The sequence below is a fragment of the Pelodiscus sinensis genome, chromosome 2, assembly GCF_052426305.1.
Source record: "Pelodiscus sinensis isolate ZL-2025 chromosome 2, ASM5242630v1, whole genome shotgun sequence".
Lineage (NCBI taxonomy): Eukaryota > Metazoa > Chordata > Testudines > Trionychidae > Pelodiscus > Pelodiscus sinensis.
In genome coordinates this window covers 225,804,288-225,823,095 of record NC_143053.1, presented here as the reverse complement: position 1 = coordinate 225,823,095, position 18,808 = coordinate 225,804,288, and the positions used below count along the sequence as shown (strand labels likewise).

General features: G+C 40.9%; 1 protein-coding gene across 1 annotated transcript in view; it reads left to right on the top strand.

Annotated features, from left to right (window-relative positions):
- Positions 1 to 18,808, top strand: part of PIP4K2A (phosphatidylinositol-5-phosphate 4-kinase type 2 alpha) — a 210,447-nt gene that overhangs the window by 166,709 nt on the left and 24,930 nt on the right. Inside the window, exon 6 of the mRNA XM_075922509.2 lies at positions 2,844 to 2,882. Within this exon, the coding sequence (XP_075778624.1) occupies positions 2,844 to 2,882 (39 nt within the window). The remainder of the gene's footprint in view (positions 1 to 2,843; positions 2,883 to 18,808) is intronic.

Below are 18,808 nucleotides of genomic sequence, written 5' to 3'. Positions count from 1 at the left end.
CTAAGATTTCTGTAGCTAAAAGCTTAGAGACAAGGGGTAGGATTTTCAAAAGTACTCTGCATTGGCCTAGCCCTTCTTTTGTTGAAATTAGAGGTAAAACTCCCATTGATGTCTGGAGCATTAGGCCAACACTGAGCATTACTGAAAAGCAGGGCTACTCAACAAGCGGGCCGCACGTGGCCTGCAGCCCATTTGTTTGTGGCCCACGCTGCGGTTTTGGTTTACGCAAGGCTGAACACATGGCCCGCAGGTGGGATCCTTTGATCATGGCCTCCACTGGGAACACGCTCCATAACGGTGAAGCATCTCCCAGGCGGGGTGAGCATTGAAAGACACAAGCGAGTGGGGTGGCTGGAACAGACAGGTACAGGGTGTTGGTGTTTCTAGCCCCCAGGGAGGAGGTGCTAGGAGCGCTGGGGCATTGTGAGAGGTGCTGGCTGCTTAGCCTCGTGGGCAGAGCCTGAAAGGTGCTAAGTGGCTCTCAGTGGACACGTTTGGGTCTGATGCTTCAGTTTAAGGCTTAATCTTTATATTCATGTCTATCATTATGAAAGAAGCTATTTGCATTATTTGCTTCTATATTTGCATGTATATGCAACCACACTTAAGTTGTGGCCCTTGGCATGTGCTCTGAGTATCGTTGTGGCCCCCAGAGCTTCCAAAGTTGAGTAGCCCTGCTGAAAAGTGTACCCAAAAATTTGATGCAATTTTTTTTCCAGTTTGATCATTGCATGCATTTGATCACATTCTGTATATAGTCAGTGTCCCCAGGTGTTTGTGACTACCTTTTGCACAGCAAGGAGGAAAAGAGAAATATTTTTCTAAGTAAGAAAGTATAATTGTAAAATCGTAGAAATTGGAAAGATTAAGGGCTCAGGGCAGTATCTAAAATTGTGTTTAATTAATTTTGTTAATTAGATTGATTTCAGGGTTAACAATGTTCCTCTAACTTTAGCTTTTACAGCTTTCTTTTTTTCTTTGTTTGGTTCTTAACTGACCTTTTTTTCCAACAAGTAATCCCTGGAAACAGATGGGAGTGATACGGAACACAGAACACAAAATAAAATGTTCATAGCTAACTCAGAGGGCCTTTTTTCACTATTTTGGCAGCTTATGATATAGTGTAATAAAAACCCTCCTGAGCTGCCATACAGTATAGCTAATGGCCACTATCTGTACATCTGTTTTGTGCATCCAATTCCCCAGATGTGTCTCCATGGGGAAAAAATAAAGCATTTGGATTTAAAAAGTGTGTAGAGAAAGGTAAGGCTTATGAATTTTTAGGATTACAGGCAGTCCCCGACTTACGTCGGATCCGCACTTACGATCGGGGCTTTTCTCGCCCCAGAGCTCAGGAGGCGGCTTTGCTCGGGTGTCCCTGGTCTGCTGGGGGTGTCCAGCGGCTTTGCTGGACCCCCTCCCAGCAGACCAGGGAGACAGGAGCAAAGCCGCATGGGCAGCGGGGTCCCTCCGCTTGTGCGGCTTTGCTCGGGTCTCCCTGGTCTGCTGGGGGGGGGAGGGGGCGCAGCTAGTACGCCCCCTTTGCCCCCAGCAGACCAGGCTTTTGTTGCGGGATGCCTCGGGTAGAGCAGCTGGGGTGCTGCCGGGTTGGTCCTGTAGGAACCTACCGGGCAGCGCCCCAGCTGTTCTGTCCCAGGCTCCAGATTCAGCAGCTGTTGAAACTGATCAGGCTGATTCCAGGAAGCTGAGGGCAGAGCAACTCTGCCTCCGGCTTCCTGTAGTCAGCCCCTGGTCAGTTTCAGTGGCAGCAGCTGAATCTGGAGCCAGTTCCAACTTACATACAAATTCAACTTAAGAACAAACCTATAGTCCCTATCTTGTACGTAACCCGGGGACTGCCTGTACTAGAGTTAATCTCCCTTTCAGCATTTTTCCACACTACACATACGTTGCAACAGAAATATAGTCAGTGAATGCTTGATAGATCTTGTGGGTCTGTTGCCTGCATGCTGTAGAAACAGATTAATTATTTATTGTTATCCTTATCATTATTTCCATCATTGTCTATTGTGTGGAAGGTACATTCAAAACACTTGAGGAGGACAGTCCTTGATCTAAGGAGTTCACAATTTGGGGAACAGATACATCCTTTTTTTTCCCCTACTTGCAGCTGACTCAAAATGCATACACATGTTTCCTCACTAGTTTGATCAAAGACCATTTTGAAATCGAATTAAAATCCATAATCAAATATGGCTAAATCCCACTGGTAAAGTCTTCGTAGCACCACTGCTGTTCTTTTTTTTCTTTTCATTTTTAGAGCCCTGCTAATTTTATATTTCATAGTACTGCTATAAAATATTTTTATTGCTTGTGTTTGTAGCTTCTAGTGTTTCAAATACTACACACTAATTTGTTGTACATCCTGCGTGTCTTAGCAAAGTGTATTAAAATAAAATAGTATAGTTATTATCACATATTCTCCATCCCATAACGACATAACAATATAGACATACAACATTTAGAAGTCTATCAAAGTTAATGAGCCACCCAGATGTTGTCTTACTAAAATACAATAGGATGAAATCTGAGGAGAGAAAACACAAGCAGAGGAAGAAAACGAGTGTAGAGCACTTAGTGATTTAAATGTTTGTCTTTGCCTTCATATGTGTCATCTTGTATTGTCTTTAAATTATCACAGCAGTCCAAACTACCTGACCTGTGTGGCAAAATAACTACCTTATCACCTTTATACCAAACAGCCCTCAAGCGTAAGACAATTTTGCCAACCCATTCTGTGTCCAGTTCTGATTCAGTAGCTTAAGTTTTAAATTTTATTTCCTGTTATATGCACATTTTTACATCCAGTCTTTCTGTTTCAGGGTTCTACTGTGGCTAGAGAAGCCAGTGACAAAGAAAAGGTATGGTGAATTTAGATTTCTTGTCCAGTTACCTAGCTGCTAGCCCATTTTAGGAGAAGTATGAATGGTGCTCTTGTGCACCTAATCTTTTTTTCCCCTTTTGTTCTTCTACTCCTCTTTCTTCTTCTTTTCTCATCTCTCCTTCATCTACTGAAGCCATATGAACATTGTTCATTCTTTTGTAGTGTGATTATGACATTAGAGGTAAGTGAACTGATCCACCTCCTCTTCTCCACCTATCCTCCCTTTTTCTTCTCCTTTTCCCAGCTCCTTCTGTTCCTGCTCTGTGAAAAACTTATTGTTGTGACGGTAGCATCAGAAAGCTTTCTCTTGCTTCCTTTCCCTTTTTTCTTGCCACTTTTCATGCTGCAGCTTTATGAGTAATCCATTTATTTAATGGAAATGACATCCTCTCTAGTGTGTTTGTAACATTAAGAGTAAAATTTTGAAATGTGGGCAACACAGCATTACAGGTAAAGCCCGTATTTCTGTGTACAAGTTGTATAACTGCAACTCTGTGAAAGACTAGTATGCATATGCAGTTATGGCCGTTACTCAGGTTACTCCTCATTTTTTGTGAGTACAGGATAATCATTTTCTGTAGCAGATGCCTATCTAAAAGTAAGATCTCCTCCGCTGTTCTCTCCCCATCTTTGTCTTCTCAGTTCATTTGGGCCCTTCAGTCTTACTGCTTTTAAAATAAATGTAATTCTTAAAACTTTAACTGCAAAACAAAACATTGATCCACATTTTGTTAATGGTTTCACATCTATAATCAAATGCCCTGGCTGAATAGTAGATGTAGAAGCAATTGTTGCAGGGACTTACAGGAAACAGAATATTCCTCTATATTTATATTAGGGATGTTAAATATCAGTTAATTTAATAGTTAAGTAACCTCGTGAAATTGTATCGATTAGTCGACTATTCTATAGTCCCCAGGGGCATTGCCAGCAGCCACTGTATCAGAGGTAGCAGTGCAGGGTGCCAGGCAGGAACTGGTCCATGAGGGGAGCCAATTTAAAAATCAGTTCTCTTTGCAGACCAACTGCCTGTCACCCAGTGGGGTGGCAGTAGCCCCTGTCTAAGGTGGGGGTCTAAGCTCCTGGACCCGGCATGAGCCAGAACTGAGCCAGACAGGCTGCCCACCTGGCTCCTAATACACTTTAAATGCAAAGCCGCAGCAGAGGTAGGTTCTGGACCTGGGGGGAGCCAGGACTGAGCTGGGCTGCTGGCCAGCCTGCAAAAAATGTACGGGCAAGGATGGGGGGAGGGAATTGCGTGCGTGTAGTCTATAGTATTAACCTATAAACTTTTGCTTATTGGTTAATCAGTTAATCGACTACACTGTTACATCCCTAATTTATATATGACTTAGTGCATTGATTTCTAGACATTTGAATTTCAAAATACTGAAAATGATTAGGAATACAATCTGATTATTTTCTTGTTTTCATATATAAGCTTAAACCTCCCCTTCCCTCAGTTGTAAAGAATTTTTGAATTAAGGTGTTTTGTGGGCTCACATAGCAGTATGGGGGTCAAAGACCTTTTTTTGCTTTGTCCCTGTAACCACTTTGTAACTAATGCTCCATTTACACAAAATACCAGTGTCGTCTCCAGACTTTGGAGCTGTCCCAGTATAAATCACACTGACAACACTGGTGAGTTGGAGACAGGCATGATCAACTGCAGTGGCTGTAAAAGCTAGTAGTGGCTCATTGAGACTCAAATAGAGGTTTTTGTTTTAGACTTACGAGAAACTCTCTAAGTATTATTTTTCTCTCCTTTCCAAAGAAAATGACTAGACAGTTCAGATCCTCATGAATTTCTTGCAGTATCATCCATCTGGAAGCTCCCAAATGTGAACTGGAATAATGACGACAGTATCTGTATTTATCTCCCTTTTGCATGAGATTCCACAAGACCACAGCTTTAATTGTCTTTATTTTTCTAATCTATTTTTATTTTTATAGTACAACCACAGTTGTTTTTAAAGTGATTAACCCTGTTCTGTTTGGAATGACAGCTAGTGCACCGTGAAGACATCTGCTCTCAGCACTGTGATCATAGAATCATAGAGCTGGAAGAGACCTCAGGAGGTCATTGAGTCCAGCCCTCTGCCCAAAGCAGAACCAATCCCAACTAAATCAACCCAGCCATGGCTTTGTCAAGCCAAGACTTAAAAGCCTCTAGGGATGGAGATTCCACCACCTTTCTAAGTAATCCATTCCAGTACTTCACCAGCCTCCTAGTGAAATAGTTTTTTTTATAATATCCAACCTAGGCCTCCCCCACTGTAACTTGAGACCATTGTTCCTTGTTCTGCCATCGTCACTACTGAGAACAGCCTCTCTCCATCCTCTTTGGAATCTCCCTTCAGGAAGTTGAAGGCTGCTATCAAATCCCCCCACCCTCTTCTCTTCTGCAGACTAAACAAACCCAGATCGCTCAGCCTCTCCTCATAGGTCATGTGCTCCAGCCCCCTAATCATTTTGATTGCCCTCTGCTGGACCTTCTCCAGTGCGTCCACATCCTTTCTGTAGTGCGGGGCCCAGAACTGGATGCAATACTCCAGATGTGGCCTCACCAGAGCCGAATGAGGGGGAATAATCACTTCTCTAGATCTGCTGGCAATATTCCTCCTAATGCAACCTAATATGCCATTAGCCTTCCTGGCTACACAGGCACACTGTTGACTTATATCCGCTTCTCATCCACTGTAATCCCCCGGTCTTTTTCTGCTGAACTGCTACTTAGCAATTCAGTACCCAGCCTGTAGCAATGCTTGGGATTCTTCAGACCCAAGTTCAGGACTTGTCCTTGTTGCACCTTATCAGATTTCTTTAGGCCCAATCCTCTAATTTGACTAGGTCACTCTGGACCCCATCCCAGCCCTCCAGCATATCTACCTCTTCCCGCTAGTTTAGTGTCATCCTCAAACTTGCTGAGGGTGCAATCCATCCCCTCATCCAGGTCATTAATAAAAATACTGAACAAAACAGCTCTAGAATTGATCCTTCGGGCATTCCACTTGGAAACCGACCGCCAACCTGACACTGAGCCATTGATCACTACCCGTTGGCCCCTACAGTCTAGCCAGTTTTCTATCCATCTTACAGTCCTTTCATCTAATTTATAGTTCCTTAACTTGCTGGCAAGAATATTGTGGGAGACCATATCAAAAGCTTTGCTAAAGTCAAGGTATATCACATCCACTGACTTCCCCATGTCCACAAAGCCAGTTACCTCATCATAGAAGCTATTCAGTTTGGTCAGGCATGACTGGCCCTTGCCTTGTTGAATCCATGTTGACTATTTCTGATCACTTCGCCTCTTCCAAGTGCTTCAAAATGGATTACTTGAGGCTCCCCTCCATGATTTTTCTGGGGACTGAGGTAAGATTAACTGGTCTGTAGGTTCCTGGATTGTCCTTCCCTTTTTTAAGGAGGGGCACTACATTTGCCTTTTTCCAATCATCCGGGATCTCTCCAAATCTCCATGAGTTTTCAAAGATAATGCCAAAGGTTCCGCAATGACATTTGCCAACTCCCTCAGTACCCTCCAATGCATTAAATCCGGACCCATGGATTTTTGTATGTCTAGCTTGTCTAATTTAATTGAATGCTAATAATTTAATATAAATGCAAAAACACCCAACATTCAGTACTGTATATTAAAATAACCCTTGAGATAATATAAAATCAGACAATATCAACGATATTCAGATTTCTATGGAGTCTAACTCTCAATGACCAATGCTGAGCAGTTTAAAAAAATCCTACCAATTATCTTTAATTTGGGGAGAAATCCTGGCCCCACCCTAGTCTATTGTAAAACTCTTATTGACTTCAGTAACACCAGGATAGCACCATTCATGTCTAATAGTTTTTTCCTTCTTTGATGATAACTTGAAAAATATAAATAACAATGCTGCCCAAAAAATCTGCAGTTAACTTTGGATGGCTGAAATGGTACTTTTGGTAAAAGAATTAGATTTGTTAATTGCAGATCAAAGTAGGCCTAGTGTTGCAGTCGGTTCAGTGGGTGTTATAAGCAAAGAGTGCCTGCAGCATCAGGCCTGAGACCAAATATTTTATAGCTGCAACACCTCCAAAGGCAATGTAATGCACCAATAAAATGACAGATGAGCACTCTGTAGATTTTAAAAAAACAATTGACATGGCTCAGGCAGAATTTAAGCTTTGTCAAAAGAAATGTGTTTTTAATTTGTTTTAAAAACTTAATCCTTGGGTTTGAGAAGTCAGGCTTTCGTACAGATTTTTTATGTGGCCTTTAGGTGGCGGGGAAGGTCTAGGTTGGATATTAGGAAAAACTATTTCACTAGGAAAGTGATGAAGCACTGGAAAGAGTTACCTAGGCAGGTGGTATACCCCATTCTCAATTTTCTTTCATTTGATTTGTCACACATGTTTAATCTCCTGATGTGTTAATGATAATCTCTGAAGTTGTCATTTCAAATATTTTGTGATGCAGCCCTATCCCTTAGATTTCACCTTGACACGGATTGATATTAGGAGAGGTTTTTTAACAATATCACCATTGCTTTCATGGCAACAGGTATCATAACATACATTTACAGCTGTCTTGAATTTTAAAAGAATAGTACATTTCAACAGTTGTCAGAGTCTGACAGCTTCTACTTTACTTTTTTTTTATTCCCTAATTCTTTCTTTTTTAATAGAGGGTATTTTCTATTCATGCCTCAGAACAGTTTTGCCCTCTCCGAGACAGGAATAATGTGAAACTCCCTGGTGGTCTGTCTTTTCACAGTTGCACTGCACTTCCAGTATGACATTAAATTAGTAATTATAGCTGAGTGTAGTACTTCTTACTTCTGACAGCCTGAGCACATTGCCAGCAAGTGAGTTTCTCAGCAGGGAATTTGAAGAAAAAGAAAACATAACTGGACTGTCTTTTTTCCCCCTTAAGGAGGTTCAAGTGATTATTTAAACGTACTATGTTACATTCTTGCTAAACGATCCTTAAACAATATTAGCGCTAGATGCTAATATGCATTCTATGCTTAATCTTATAAAATCACTATGTCACCATTTGAACTGATGTATACTTTTATTAATAAAGCAGAAACTATATCACGAAAGCATACATGTAGTAATTAAAATGATTGGATTCACTTGAACATAAGAATTTGGGGGGAAAAAGTTGTTTTCAGCAGTTGTATTTCTGCTATTATTTCTGTTGGCATATCTAACTCAATACAAAAAAAGTTGGTGATTCTTAGAAATGGTACATGGCACCCATGCACAAGCAATTCTCTGAGGCTAGACACCTATTAAAGTTTGAGGATTACATGGGAATTAATGTCTTGGTATTACAGTTTTTATGTTTAGAAATATCTTCCATAGCCACTTCTCTGCATTTCTTTTGTACTCTTTAAATTACAAAATATTATAATTACTACTTTTATCTGATTCCTAAGGCCACAGTCATAACTATGGTAAAAGGGACTGTAATATCAGATAATTTTAGCACAATAGGTCAGAAACAGTCCTATTCTAACTCTTCGGTTAAAGGGTATTTTTATCTTTTGTTGTCAGTACGGGTGTGTCTAGACTACAGGGTTTTGTCAACAAAAGTGGACTTTTGTCGACAAAACTATACCTGCGTCCACACTGCCTTTGAGTTATGTCGACATAACTTCGACAGAACTCAGCAGTTTTGTCGATGTATGTAAACCTCATTCTATGAGGAATAACGCCTTTTGTCGACAGAGTTCTGTCGACAGAAGGCGTTATTGCATCTACACTGACCTTTGCGTCCACACTTTTATGTCGACAAAGCGGCTTGCTTTGTCGACAGAACTGGTTGTAGTCTAGACGCTCTTTGTCGACAGAAGCTTTGTCGACAGTATGGGTACATCTAGACTACAGGCTTTTGTCGACAGAATTTTGTCGACAGTATCCGTCGACAAAACTTCTGTCGACAAAGAGCGTCTAGACACATTCAGTTCTGTCGACAAAACCCTGTAGTTTAGACACAACCCTACATGCAATAACACCTTCTGTCGACAGAACTCTGTCGACAAAAGGTGTTATGCCTCGTAAAATGAGGTTTACCGGCGTCGACAAAACTGCTGAGTTCTGTCGACATTATGTCGACAGACCTCAGCAGTAGTGTAGACGCAGGTATAGTTTTGTCGACAAAAGTTCACTTTTGTCGACAAAACTCTGTAGTCTAGACACACCCTAGATGAATAGTTAAAGGGACTTCATTGAGTTCCAAACTCTGAGCTACTTTTTTCATCATTTCAATTAAAAAAGTCTCTGTAATTCCATAATATTATTACTAATTCTCCTGAGGATTTCAAAGTGCTTTACAGACATTAATTAAGTCTCAAAGCCTATTTCTGAAGTCCGTCTTAGACACATTTTACAGATGGATACCAAATTAAGGCACAGTGGTGTTGAAATTTGCCCAGTCACACAGCAAATCAGTGGTAAATTTACAAACTCCCATTTCCATACTCCAACAACTAGGAAAACTACTTCAACAGTTAGATTACATTACCTTGTGATTCTTTACAAAGCAAAAAGCCAGCTCCCCGTGCATAGCAGCTTCTGCCTGCCCCCTCTGATACAAAAGCAGGAGCACTGGCTCCTTACTACCCCCACCACGCTGCTGACCCTGATACAGAGGCACCAGTGGGTGAAGGATGCGTGTAACTGTGAAGGTTAACCAATGAACCTAGGCTCATTAGTTATCTGTTTACTTATTTACACTTTGACATCTCTAATAGATAAGGACTTGACATATTGAAGAATCCACTGATTTGTGTTCCATCCCCACTCTTCTCCCTCCCTCCCAGAGTTTGAACAGCCTTTCAATGTTAACATTCTTTTTCTGCAAGTTGAACCTGCAGGACTGAACATAGAAGCAAGTGCCCCTGTTTTATCAACTTTTAAATGAACTGGACACCTGGAATAAATTAAAAACCATATTTGAATGGTTGTGATTTAACTTGAGAATTATGTCTTCATTTGCAGTAACAGCTGAAAAAAATGATACGATATATATGACATTTCAAAATCCAGGCTACGTCTAGACTGCAGGCTTTTTTTGGAAGAAGCTTTTCCAGAAGAGATCTTCCGAAAAAAACCTCTTCTGAAAGAGAGCGTCCACACTGCCAAAGCAAATCAAAAAAGCGATCTGCTTTTTCTAAAGATAGTATTCATTCAGTGTGGACGCTATCTCGCATTTAAGCTGTGATTACTATGGACGAAGTGGCCACCAGGGCACCTGGGCTTTTTCCTCTTTCCTCTTCTTCTGAAAGAATTCCTTCTTCCCCATCCACACACACCTTTTTGTGAAAGAGCTCTTTCGGAAAAAGTCTTCTTCCTTGTTGAAAGAAGTTTACCAATGTCGGAAAAATCCTTCTGTTCTTTCTATTTTTTTTTTCAAAAGAACGCGATTGCAGTGTGGACGTAAGTGAAGTTTTTTTGGAAAAACGTCTGTTTCTCCGAAAAAGCTCTGTAGTGTAGACACAGCCACAGTTTACCACAGCTGTACACTACATCAATTATAATTATGTGGAACATCAAAGAAATATTTGTAGAGAGAGGAGGCAAGAACTACAAGCACCAATTGTAAAAAAGTTACTACATTAAAAAAAAACTTACTTATGGTAGAATAACTGGAGGTTCATGGTGCTCCAAAAGTGCTGGGGGGGGGGGATAGGAAGTACAAGGATCCAGTGCACAAGAGGGAGGGTGGCAGGCAGGGGATGCACAGGCTGCAGGTGGATCCCCAGTGGGCTGCATGCAGCTCACAGGGCCACAGGTTGCCCACCACTGCTCTGTGATAATTGTTTGGTACAGATCCTCCTGTCCAGCTGCAGAACCCATCCAAGACTCTCCAAACTCTTCCAAATATATTTAATTAAGACTCAGCATTTCTTTTTCAAGATACAACCTTCTGCCCCTAGTGAACACAATGTAGCAAAGCAGTCAAAAGTAGTAATAAAGGCTGAAGTTACTTAATATTTGTAATCAATTTATAGAACAAGAAAATTATGTGCAAAGGAAGTTGGTGCATGGAGCCTACTAAAAACAGGCATTTTTATAAAAGCTTGAAAACCAGGCAGTTGACAAACTATGGGCCCTGCAAACATTTAAGCACATGAGTAACTTTACTTATTTGACTAGTTTATTGAAGTCAGTAAAATTACTCACATGCCTAAGTGTTGGGAGCATCAGGCCCTATATACATATAGCACATTGAAATCCAGCCCCCATTGAAGTGGAAGACAATAACAAATTGTCAGACAGTGCATTTAACAGCAATAAATAACGATTAATTTGGCTTGTTGCACCTACATACAAACTCTTGTTCATTTGGAATGTACCATGGAATCTTTAATATCTGCACAGAGCAGACAGGTACTTGGTAGTTCTGGTTTTCTCTCACCACCCTTTCACACATACCCCCTCCCAGGAGAGGTTGAGTCTAAAGAGACTCCAGGGAGTTAAGTACTTCAAATCTGAAACTTAGACCATTAAGCCTCCCCTCCTGGTAATAATATTTTGATTTTATTCTTTCTTTTGTTTGAAATCACAGCCAGGTTGCTTAAAGTATTGCTACTCTTCTACCATCGATTAGGATTTATTCTGACACTTAATTGTCCTGCAAAGTGTATCACAATCCGGAAACTATCTGTGGTGTCAGATTTAACATTACCCATAATTGTCACTGTGAATAATGATGCACAGAAGCTCAAAATAATTACTTTTAGTAAAAGAAAAGTGAAACAATGTGCATTTTAATTTAGTGTTTCATAAGAGAGGTGTTAAATTAAGATAATTTTCAGGTACATGAAATCAAACACAAATATTTGTGTTCACCTAAAAGCAGGTTCTGTATTTCAGTTACTGCCTTTCAGGAAACACATCTCTTTCTCTGATCAGTTGCCAACAACAACAACAACACACGCGCACGCACACACACACACGCACACACCCCTATATAGGAACAATTAAGTGATCTCTGTCATTGGCATTGATAAGAGGCACAAGTCATTTTTTTATATGCTTAAGTATATAGAGTTTTTTTTAAATCTCAAAAATGTACCTTTTAGGACATTTTAAACAGGAGTTGCGATACAAATTTCTCACTAGTTATCTAGATTCTTCTTTGAGTGATTTCTCATGTCCATTTCATTTAGGTGTGCACATACTGTGTGCATGATTTTCAGAAAGGTTTTTCCCTTAGCAGTACCCGTGCCAATCCTCCACCCCCTCAGTTCGTTCTTACCTTTTGTGACAGTTGTTAGAGCATCTCTGTCCTTGCGTTGTGAAAGTGCCTTTCCTAGTGGTCGTTCCATTTTGTTGTACACAGTTCTAGTTTGGTGATTGTTGTTTGGAGGTCTTTCCGCTGTTCCCATTTCCCCAGACCTAGGCATGCCTTGGTCACAAGGCAACCTATGACAAGTGCTTGAAGCTGATGCCACATGGTATTTCTCACAACTTCTGCCTTAAGTGCTTGGAGAGGGTCACCAATCAAACAAGTGCAAAATCTGCAGAGGCTTCCAGCCCTGAAGGAGAGGGACTCTCGTCTGAAACTGCTCCTCATGGAGGCAGCTCTTTGTCCACAACCGATGCCAGAGGTGGCCCTGGCAGCTTCTGTGCACAGGCATCAGTGTGGGACCCCACGTCACCAAAGAGGGACCATGCCAGAGAGTACCCCCAATCCCTGGCACCAAGGCTCAGTGCAAGCATTCAGCACCATTCCCAGTCACTGGTGTCACACAAGAAGAGGAGAGTGGAAAGGGGCTGCTCTCCAACTTGGCACACTAGTGGGTTATATCCTCAGTAAGAACACCCTAAGCCTGTTATGCCCACCATGCAGGAATTAACTCCAGCCATCCCTGGAGAGCTGTTGAGTCCAGTGAAACTAGACACTCTAGGGTCAGTGAATGTGGGGGCTGAAGACTTTGAACTCCCATTTTCATCAGACACCTTTGAGGTAGCCAGGCACCTGATTCAACTGACCCGGATCCCAGCCTCATCCTCCGTAGCCCTTGCACTGTATTTCTTGGACTCTGCGGTAGGAGCCCTGGCAGAGAGTATGGCACTACTGCTGCAGCACAGATGGTGGCACCAGCCATGGCTCCATAGCTAATGGGGCCATCATCAGCCCCTGCACGCTGCCACTCCTTGTCACTGTCTGTCTTCAGACATTGGGGGACTTTGATGATATGGAGCCAGTGCTCCTCATTGCTGCGGCACTGCCCTGATCCACCTCAGAGTACTCCTCTGACTCAGAGGTGGAGTTGTATGCCTCCTGGAGGAGAGGGCATCACTTGAATTCCCGGCACTCATTGCAGCACCAATCCTGGAACCCCACACCACAACCTGTTTGTTAGGCTCCATGGATGAGCCAATGGGAGGGGCCCATGCAGTGCTCATAGGGCTAAGAGCCCCCAGTGCTGGTAGCTCATTCAGCCATATCCCAAGCATCCTCAGCTGCCTTCCTAGCATAGGTACCCATCTAGGACACATGCAAGGAAGCCACCAAGTCCTCGATTCATGTGTTCACCTTTCACCACACACCATCTCCCAGCAGCATTATGCAACCTTTGGTAGAGCAGTGTTGCAGTCCATTAAGCTTCCTCTCCACGTCTGGTCATTCAACTTGGTAATCACATAAATGTAATTGATATGAGCAATCACTGGAAGAAAAAATGGTTACCTGTCTCTTGTAACTGTTGTTCTTTGAGATGTGTTGCTCATGTCCATTCCATATCTACCCACCTCTCCTTCATCAGAGTGTTCTGGCAAGAAAGAACTGAGGGGGCAGAGGTGAGCAGGAGTCTATGCACCACTATGGTGGCGCCACTTCAGGAGGCTCCACAGCCAACCTGACAGGTACCAGGAGGAGAAAAACCTTCCAACAATCGTGCATGCAGTGCACGTGCACCTAAAGGGAATGAATATGAGTAACACATCTCCAAGAATAATAGTTATAAGAGGTAGGTAACAGTTGTTTCGAACATTAACTTTTATAATTCTGTCCATGTGCATATGCAAAATCCTGTAGTTATTACTACAAAATTGTAAACATAAGTAACTGAGCTTTTAATTTTTTTTAATTGTTCAGGTCTGAAAAGTGGTTATGTAAAACGGCTCCTTATTTGGTAGTCATAACTTTGACTTTATGACATAATATACTTTTTTTCACTTCCCAGTTTTATAGTTGCTACAGCTAAAAGGAGTGCGAATTGGATTCTTTTCCTTCATGTGCAACACAAGAATAATTGTTTACTACATTTCAATGCTAGACTTGTGCCACTGAGCCCATAAGAAAATTGGGTGGCACTAGGGTATTTCAAGTAATATTTTGGCCTACAGAACTCTCAGTATTGGTGGTGATGCAAAAGAATGAAAAATTCATCATAGCTCTGTTTCCACAATCCCATTTTTAAATAATCACTCTTCCAAATAGAAATGCACTTTGGCCTTATCCTGCAATGTATAGAGCACCTACAATTCCTATTTCCTTTTATTGAATTTGTGGATGTACTTGACTTGGCATAATCAAGCCCCCTGAGAGCTAAATATGTTAATGGCCTAATATTTTGAGGCTTTGCATCTTGGTATATAAAATCTCTAATATCTGACTTAATAGATTGTAAATAAAATCTCTTATTTTGAGCACTATAGATTAAACTTCCTGTATATTTGCTAGTTTCATACTTAATAGGAATCTGATATATTGCATGGGCAGCTAAGTAATTTCTCTTGAGTTTGACTTAGATATTATAAAAGACCATAGTGATGTACTTTAAAATTGACATTGTGAAAGCACGTTATAAAATTAGATTACTTATGTTGCATTAAAAAGGACAAGTGGCATTAAATTAACCAGTCGTTATTTTAACAATTATACATATGTTTATAAGTTGGTACACAATGATTTGTATTAGAGTTGGGTAAATAACATTTCACATGTTGTCCATGCACTTCAGTTCTTCAGAACATCACACTGTAGATTAGGCATTGTGATGCCATACTGCAAAGGTCCTTAGGTACCTAAATCTTGGGTTTAGGCTTCACTGTGAGCCACACAATTCTTGTTGTAAGTACCTAAACTCATTCAGTATCTGTTTTCAGAATAAAAATTCCCTCGATACCTCAGATACGCTGCTTCCTTCTAGGCATGCATACATCTGTCTCCTGCCTAAGTCTGAGAGTGATCTTCAGACTGAGGGAAAATAAGCAGACTAATGCCTATCTCAGGTACAGGGCCTCATCTGGTAGATTTGTCTGGAAGTCAAATGCTGGATTGGATCCCATTCAGAATTTGGCCGCCAGAAGAGGTAAAGTTGTTGCAATAGGCAACAGCATCCATCTTATAACATTTATCTTAGTGATTAGAGCACTTACCTGTGATGTGGAAGACCTGGGGGAGGGGGAGAGAGACTATGAAGAGGGATCTTCCACACCTCCTAAGAGACTGCTCTAAGCACTGATCTATGGAAAGTTCTGATACGGGATTATTCCATCTCATCTATTGAAGCTATGGATTAAGTATTGAAAGAGTGATAGGAACAGGGTGACTGATACTGGTTAAAAATATTGTATTAATTAAACTTGTGACTGAATTCCTTGGGAGAGAATTGTCTGTCTCCTGCTCAGTGGTTTTACCTGCATTCTGTTATATATTTGTGTTATGGTAGTCTCAGATAATGACCCAGCACATTTTGTTCAATTTAAGAATACTATCACTGCAGATTTGACAAAATGCAAAAAGATACTAATATGAGATTTCTAAAGATAGCTATAGTACTTGACCAAGAATCTGAGAGGGATGAGGTGGTGAACATGCAGCCAGAAATCTTAAAAGAGCAATACTTTATATTCTGTATTGTAATTGAAATCAATAAACAGTAACAGCTCTATTATCCAGAATGCTGGGGATGCCAGTTAATCGAATTCTTGTTAACTGAGAGTTATACTTTGTCAATGGAATACCAGTTTTCAAAAAATTAGAATACAGTAAAATGAATAAAGTATAAAATAGCATACAGTATTCACCAATCTAGTAGTAATACTGCACTGCAGAGTGCTTGGTTTCTTGAAGCACTTAGCTGAATGCAGGTGAAATTTTCTCTATAGTGTACACTGCATATCACTATAGGCAGTGCATGGTGTATGCTCAAATCCTAAAAATGCACTTAACCCTAAATATACAGAACATAATTCAACCTTTGTTTGATTCAGAAAGCCCCTTGGGATTTTTCAGTTCCTCAGGGTCATTATTATCAACATTATCTATCATTGTAGATGTACTAAGATTTACCCAGAGTTGCTGAGGTCTTTAATTGAAATACATTTTGTTTTTCTTCATTTAAATCATTGTTCTGGGGTGGAGCTGAGGATGACAAGTTCTGTATGCAGGCTGCCCCGGGAAGAGAGCACAATCCCACCCCTCTCTCACTGCAGTAGCTTGGTGGCAGGTGAGAAGTGCCTGTCCCTGTCCCCATCTCTGACCTCTTGTTACCTCCCTGTGGTTATTCATATCCCTCCTACCAGACCCCTCCCTTTCCATTTTATGAAAAATAATCAAATTCCAGGCACATCCCATTGTCCTGACGCATCCAAACCCTTATGATGAGAGGAAGTGCATAACATATTTCGTGGTCCTAACTCGTACTGTTTAGGAGGCGTTCTTGAACAAACGGACTCAAAGATGGATGCACAAACTTTCTCAGATATACAGTAGATAAGGTGTAGGCAATTGGGCTGAATTTATGATGACTCTGACACATCCCAGAAGCTGCTTTTTTTAAATTAAATCCCTGATTTTAGCTTCCTTACTTGTCTTCTGCCACTTTTGCATACAAGTAGAGAGCAGAACATGTAATTGAATAATGTTCTGGGCAATATACTAGTCCCAGTTACTAGATTGAAGATTTGTATTGGGCAATATCAGAAATCCCCGTAATTGTTCTTTCTATGCTGGATAACAGAATTTCCACTGTGTATGAAAATGTGGAAAACATCCAGAAAAATTAAATAAATGATATTATATTGTTTAAGAGTGTGAATAACACTGTAATTAATTGTGACTATTCTTTCATCTTGCTGTTGAGCATAAATATTTTTTAATCATTTGGTAGCCCAAATATCTGAACAATATGCCTGCTTAATTGATCTTCCTGAAGATGTGAAATTTAGCCAGGAAAAGCTTTTTATTGTTTTATCTTTTGTACCAAGAACCTCAATGCCAGTGACCCACTTATAATAAAACCTTAAATTTCTGCTGAAAATGTAATGAAGGCTTTAGAAATACAGTTTGAATTATGCAAGGAATGAGTCTGAGGGGTTAACCGTATTAGTCTGTAATTGAAAAAACTTAAAAAACAACAAATGATCTTGCAGCACCTTAGAGACCAACAAAAAACATAGATGATATGGTTGTACCTGTTATGTAGCTGTTACAAAAATGTAGCTGTTATGGGCCCAACCACTTCTTCAGATGAATGGAGCAAGAGGTCCAGAGGTACGAAAAAATAGCAGAAAAAGAAGGCCGATGGGGCAGGAAAGGGGGGGTGGGGAGAAACCCTTGTCAATTAAAGTATCCATGCTAAATGAGGGTAATAGAGTGGCTGCAAGTGCTCGATACTTAGCTTTTCATGTCATTTGGGTGTTGAATATAATGGCCCATCCAGTTCATGTCTTTGTTCAGTCCTTGGTTAAATGTGTTAAATTTGCATATGAAGGCAAGTTCTGCAGTGTCTCTAGCTGGTTTCTGAAATTATTTGTAAGAGGATAGTCACTTTTAGATCCATTAGTGAGTGCCCAGGCAAGTTAAAATATTCCCCAACTGATTTCTCTGTGTTACCATTTTGAATATCTCATTTTTGTCCATTAATCCTTTATTATAGAGACTGTCCAGTTTGGCCAATATACATGGCAGAGGGGCATTGCTGGCACTTTGATGGCATAGATCATATAAGTGGATGGGCACCTATATGAGTCTCTGATGTGGTGGCTTATGTGGTTAGGTCCTGTGATGACACTTGTATAGATGTGTGGACAGAGTTGGCACCGGAGTTTATTGCAGGGGTGAGTTCCTGAGAGAGTACGATAGAGGTGTGACTGAGGTGGAAAGAATTTGTTTCAGGGTAGGGGATTGACTCTACGTGAGGATTGGCCTGTCCCCCAAGGCCTATGAGAGTAAAGGGTCATTTTCCAGGATAGCTTGTAGATTAATGATGCACTGGAAAAGTTTAAATTTGGGGCTGTAGGTGATGACCAGTGGTGTTCTGTTGTTTTCTTTGTTTGGCGAATCTTGAAGAAGCTGATGCTTAAGTACTTGTCTGGCTCTGTCATTCTGTTTTTTCACTTCCCAGGGTAGGTATTTAGGTTTTAAGAATGCTTGATAGAGATTCTGTAAGTGTTTGTGGGATTGGAGCAAATCCAGTTGTATCTTAGGGCCTGACTGACAACAATTGATTAGGTAATGTGTCTTGGCTAGAAGCATGTAGGTAAGTATAACAGTTGGTAGGTTTCCGGTATAAGGTGGTGGAAATGTGGCTGTCATTTAATTGTACTGTAGTGTCAAGCAAGTGGATCTCTTGTGTGGACTGGTTCAGGCTAAGGTTAATGGTGGGGTGGAAGTTGTTAAAATCCCTGTGGAATTCTTCAAGGGTCTCCTTTCTGTGGGTCCATATGATGGAGATGTTGTCAATGTAGTATAAGTAGAGTAAGGATGCTTGGAGGCGAGAGCTGAGGAAACCATAAAGATGTTGGCATATTGTGGGGTCATGCAAGTGCCCACAGCTGTGTGGCTGACTTGAAGATATAAATTATCCCCAAATAGAAATAGTTGTGGGTGAGGACAAAGTCACAAAGCTCAGTCATAAGGTGTGCAGTGGATCATCA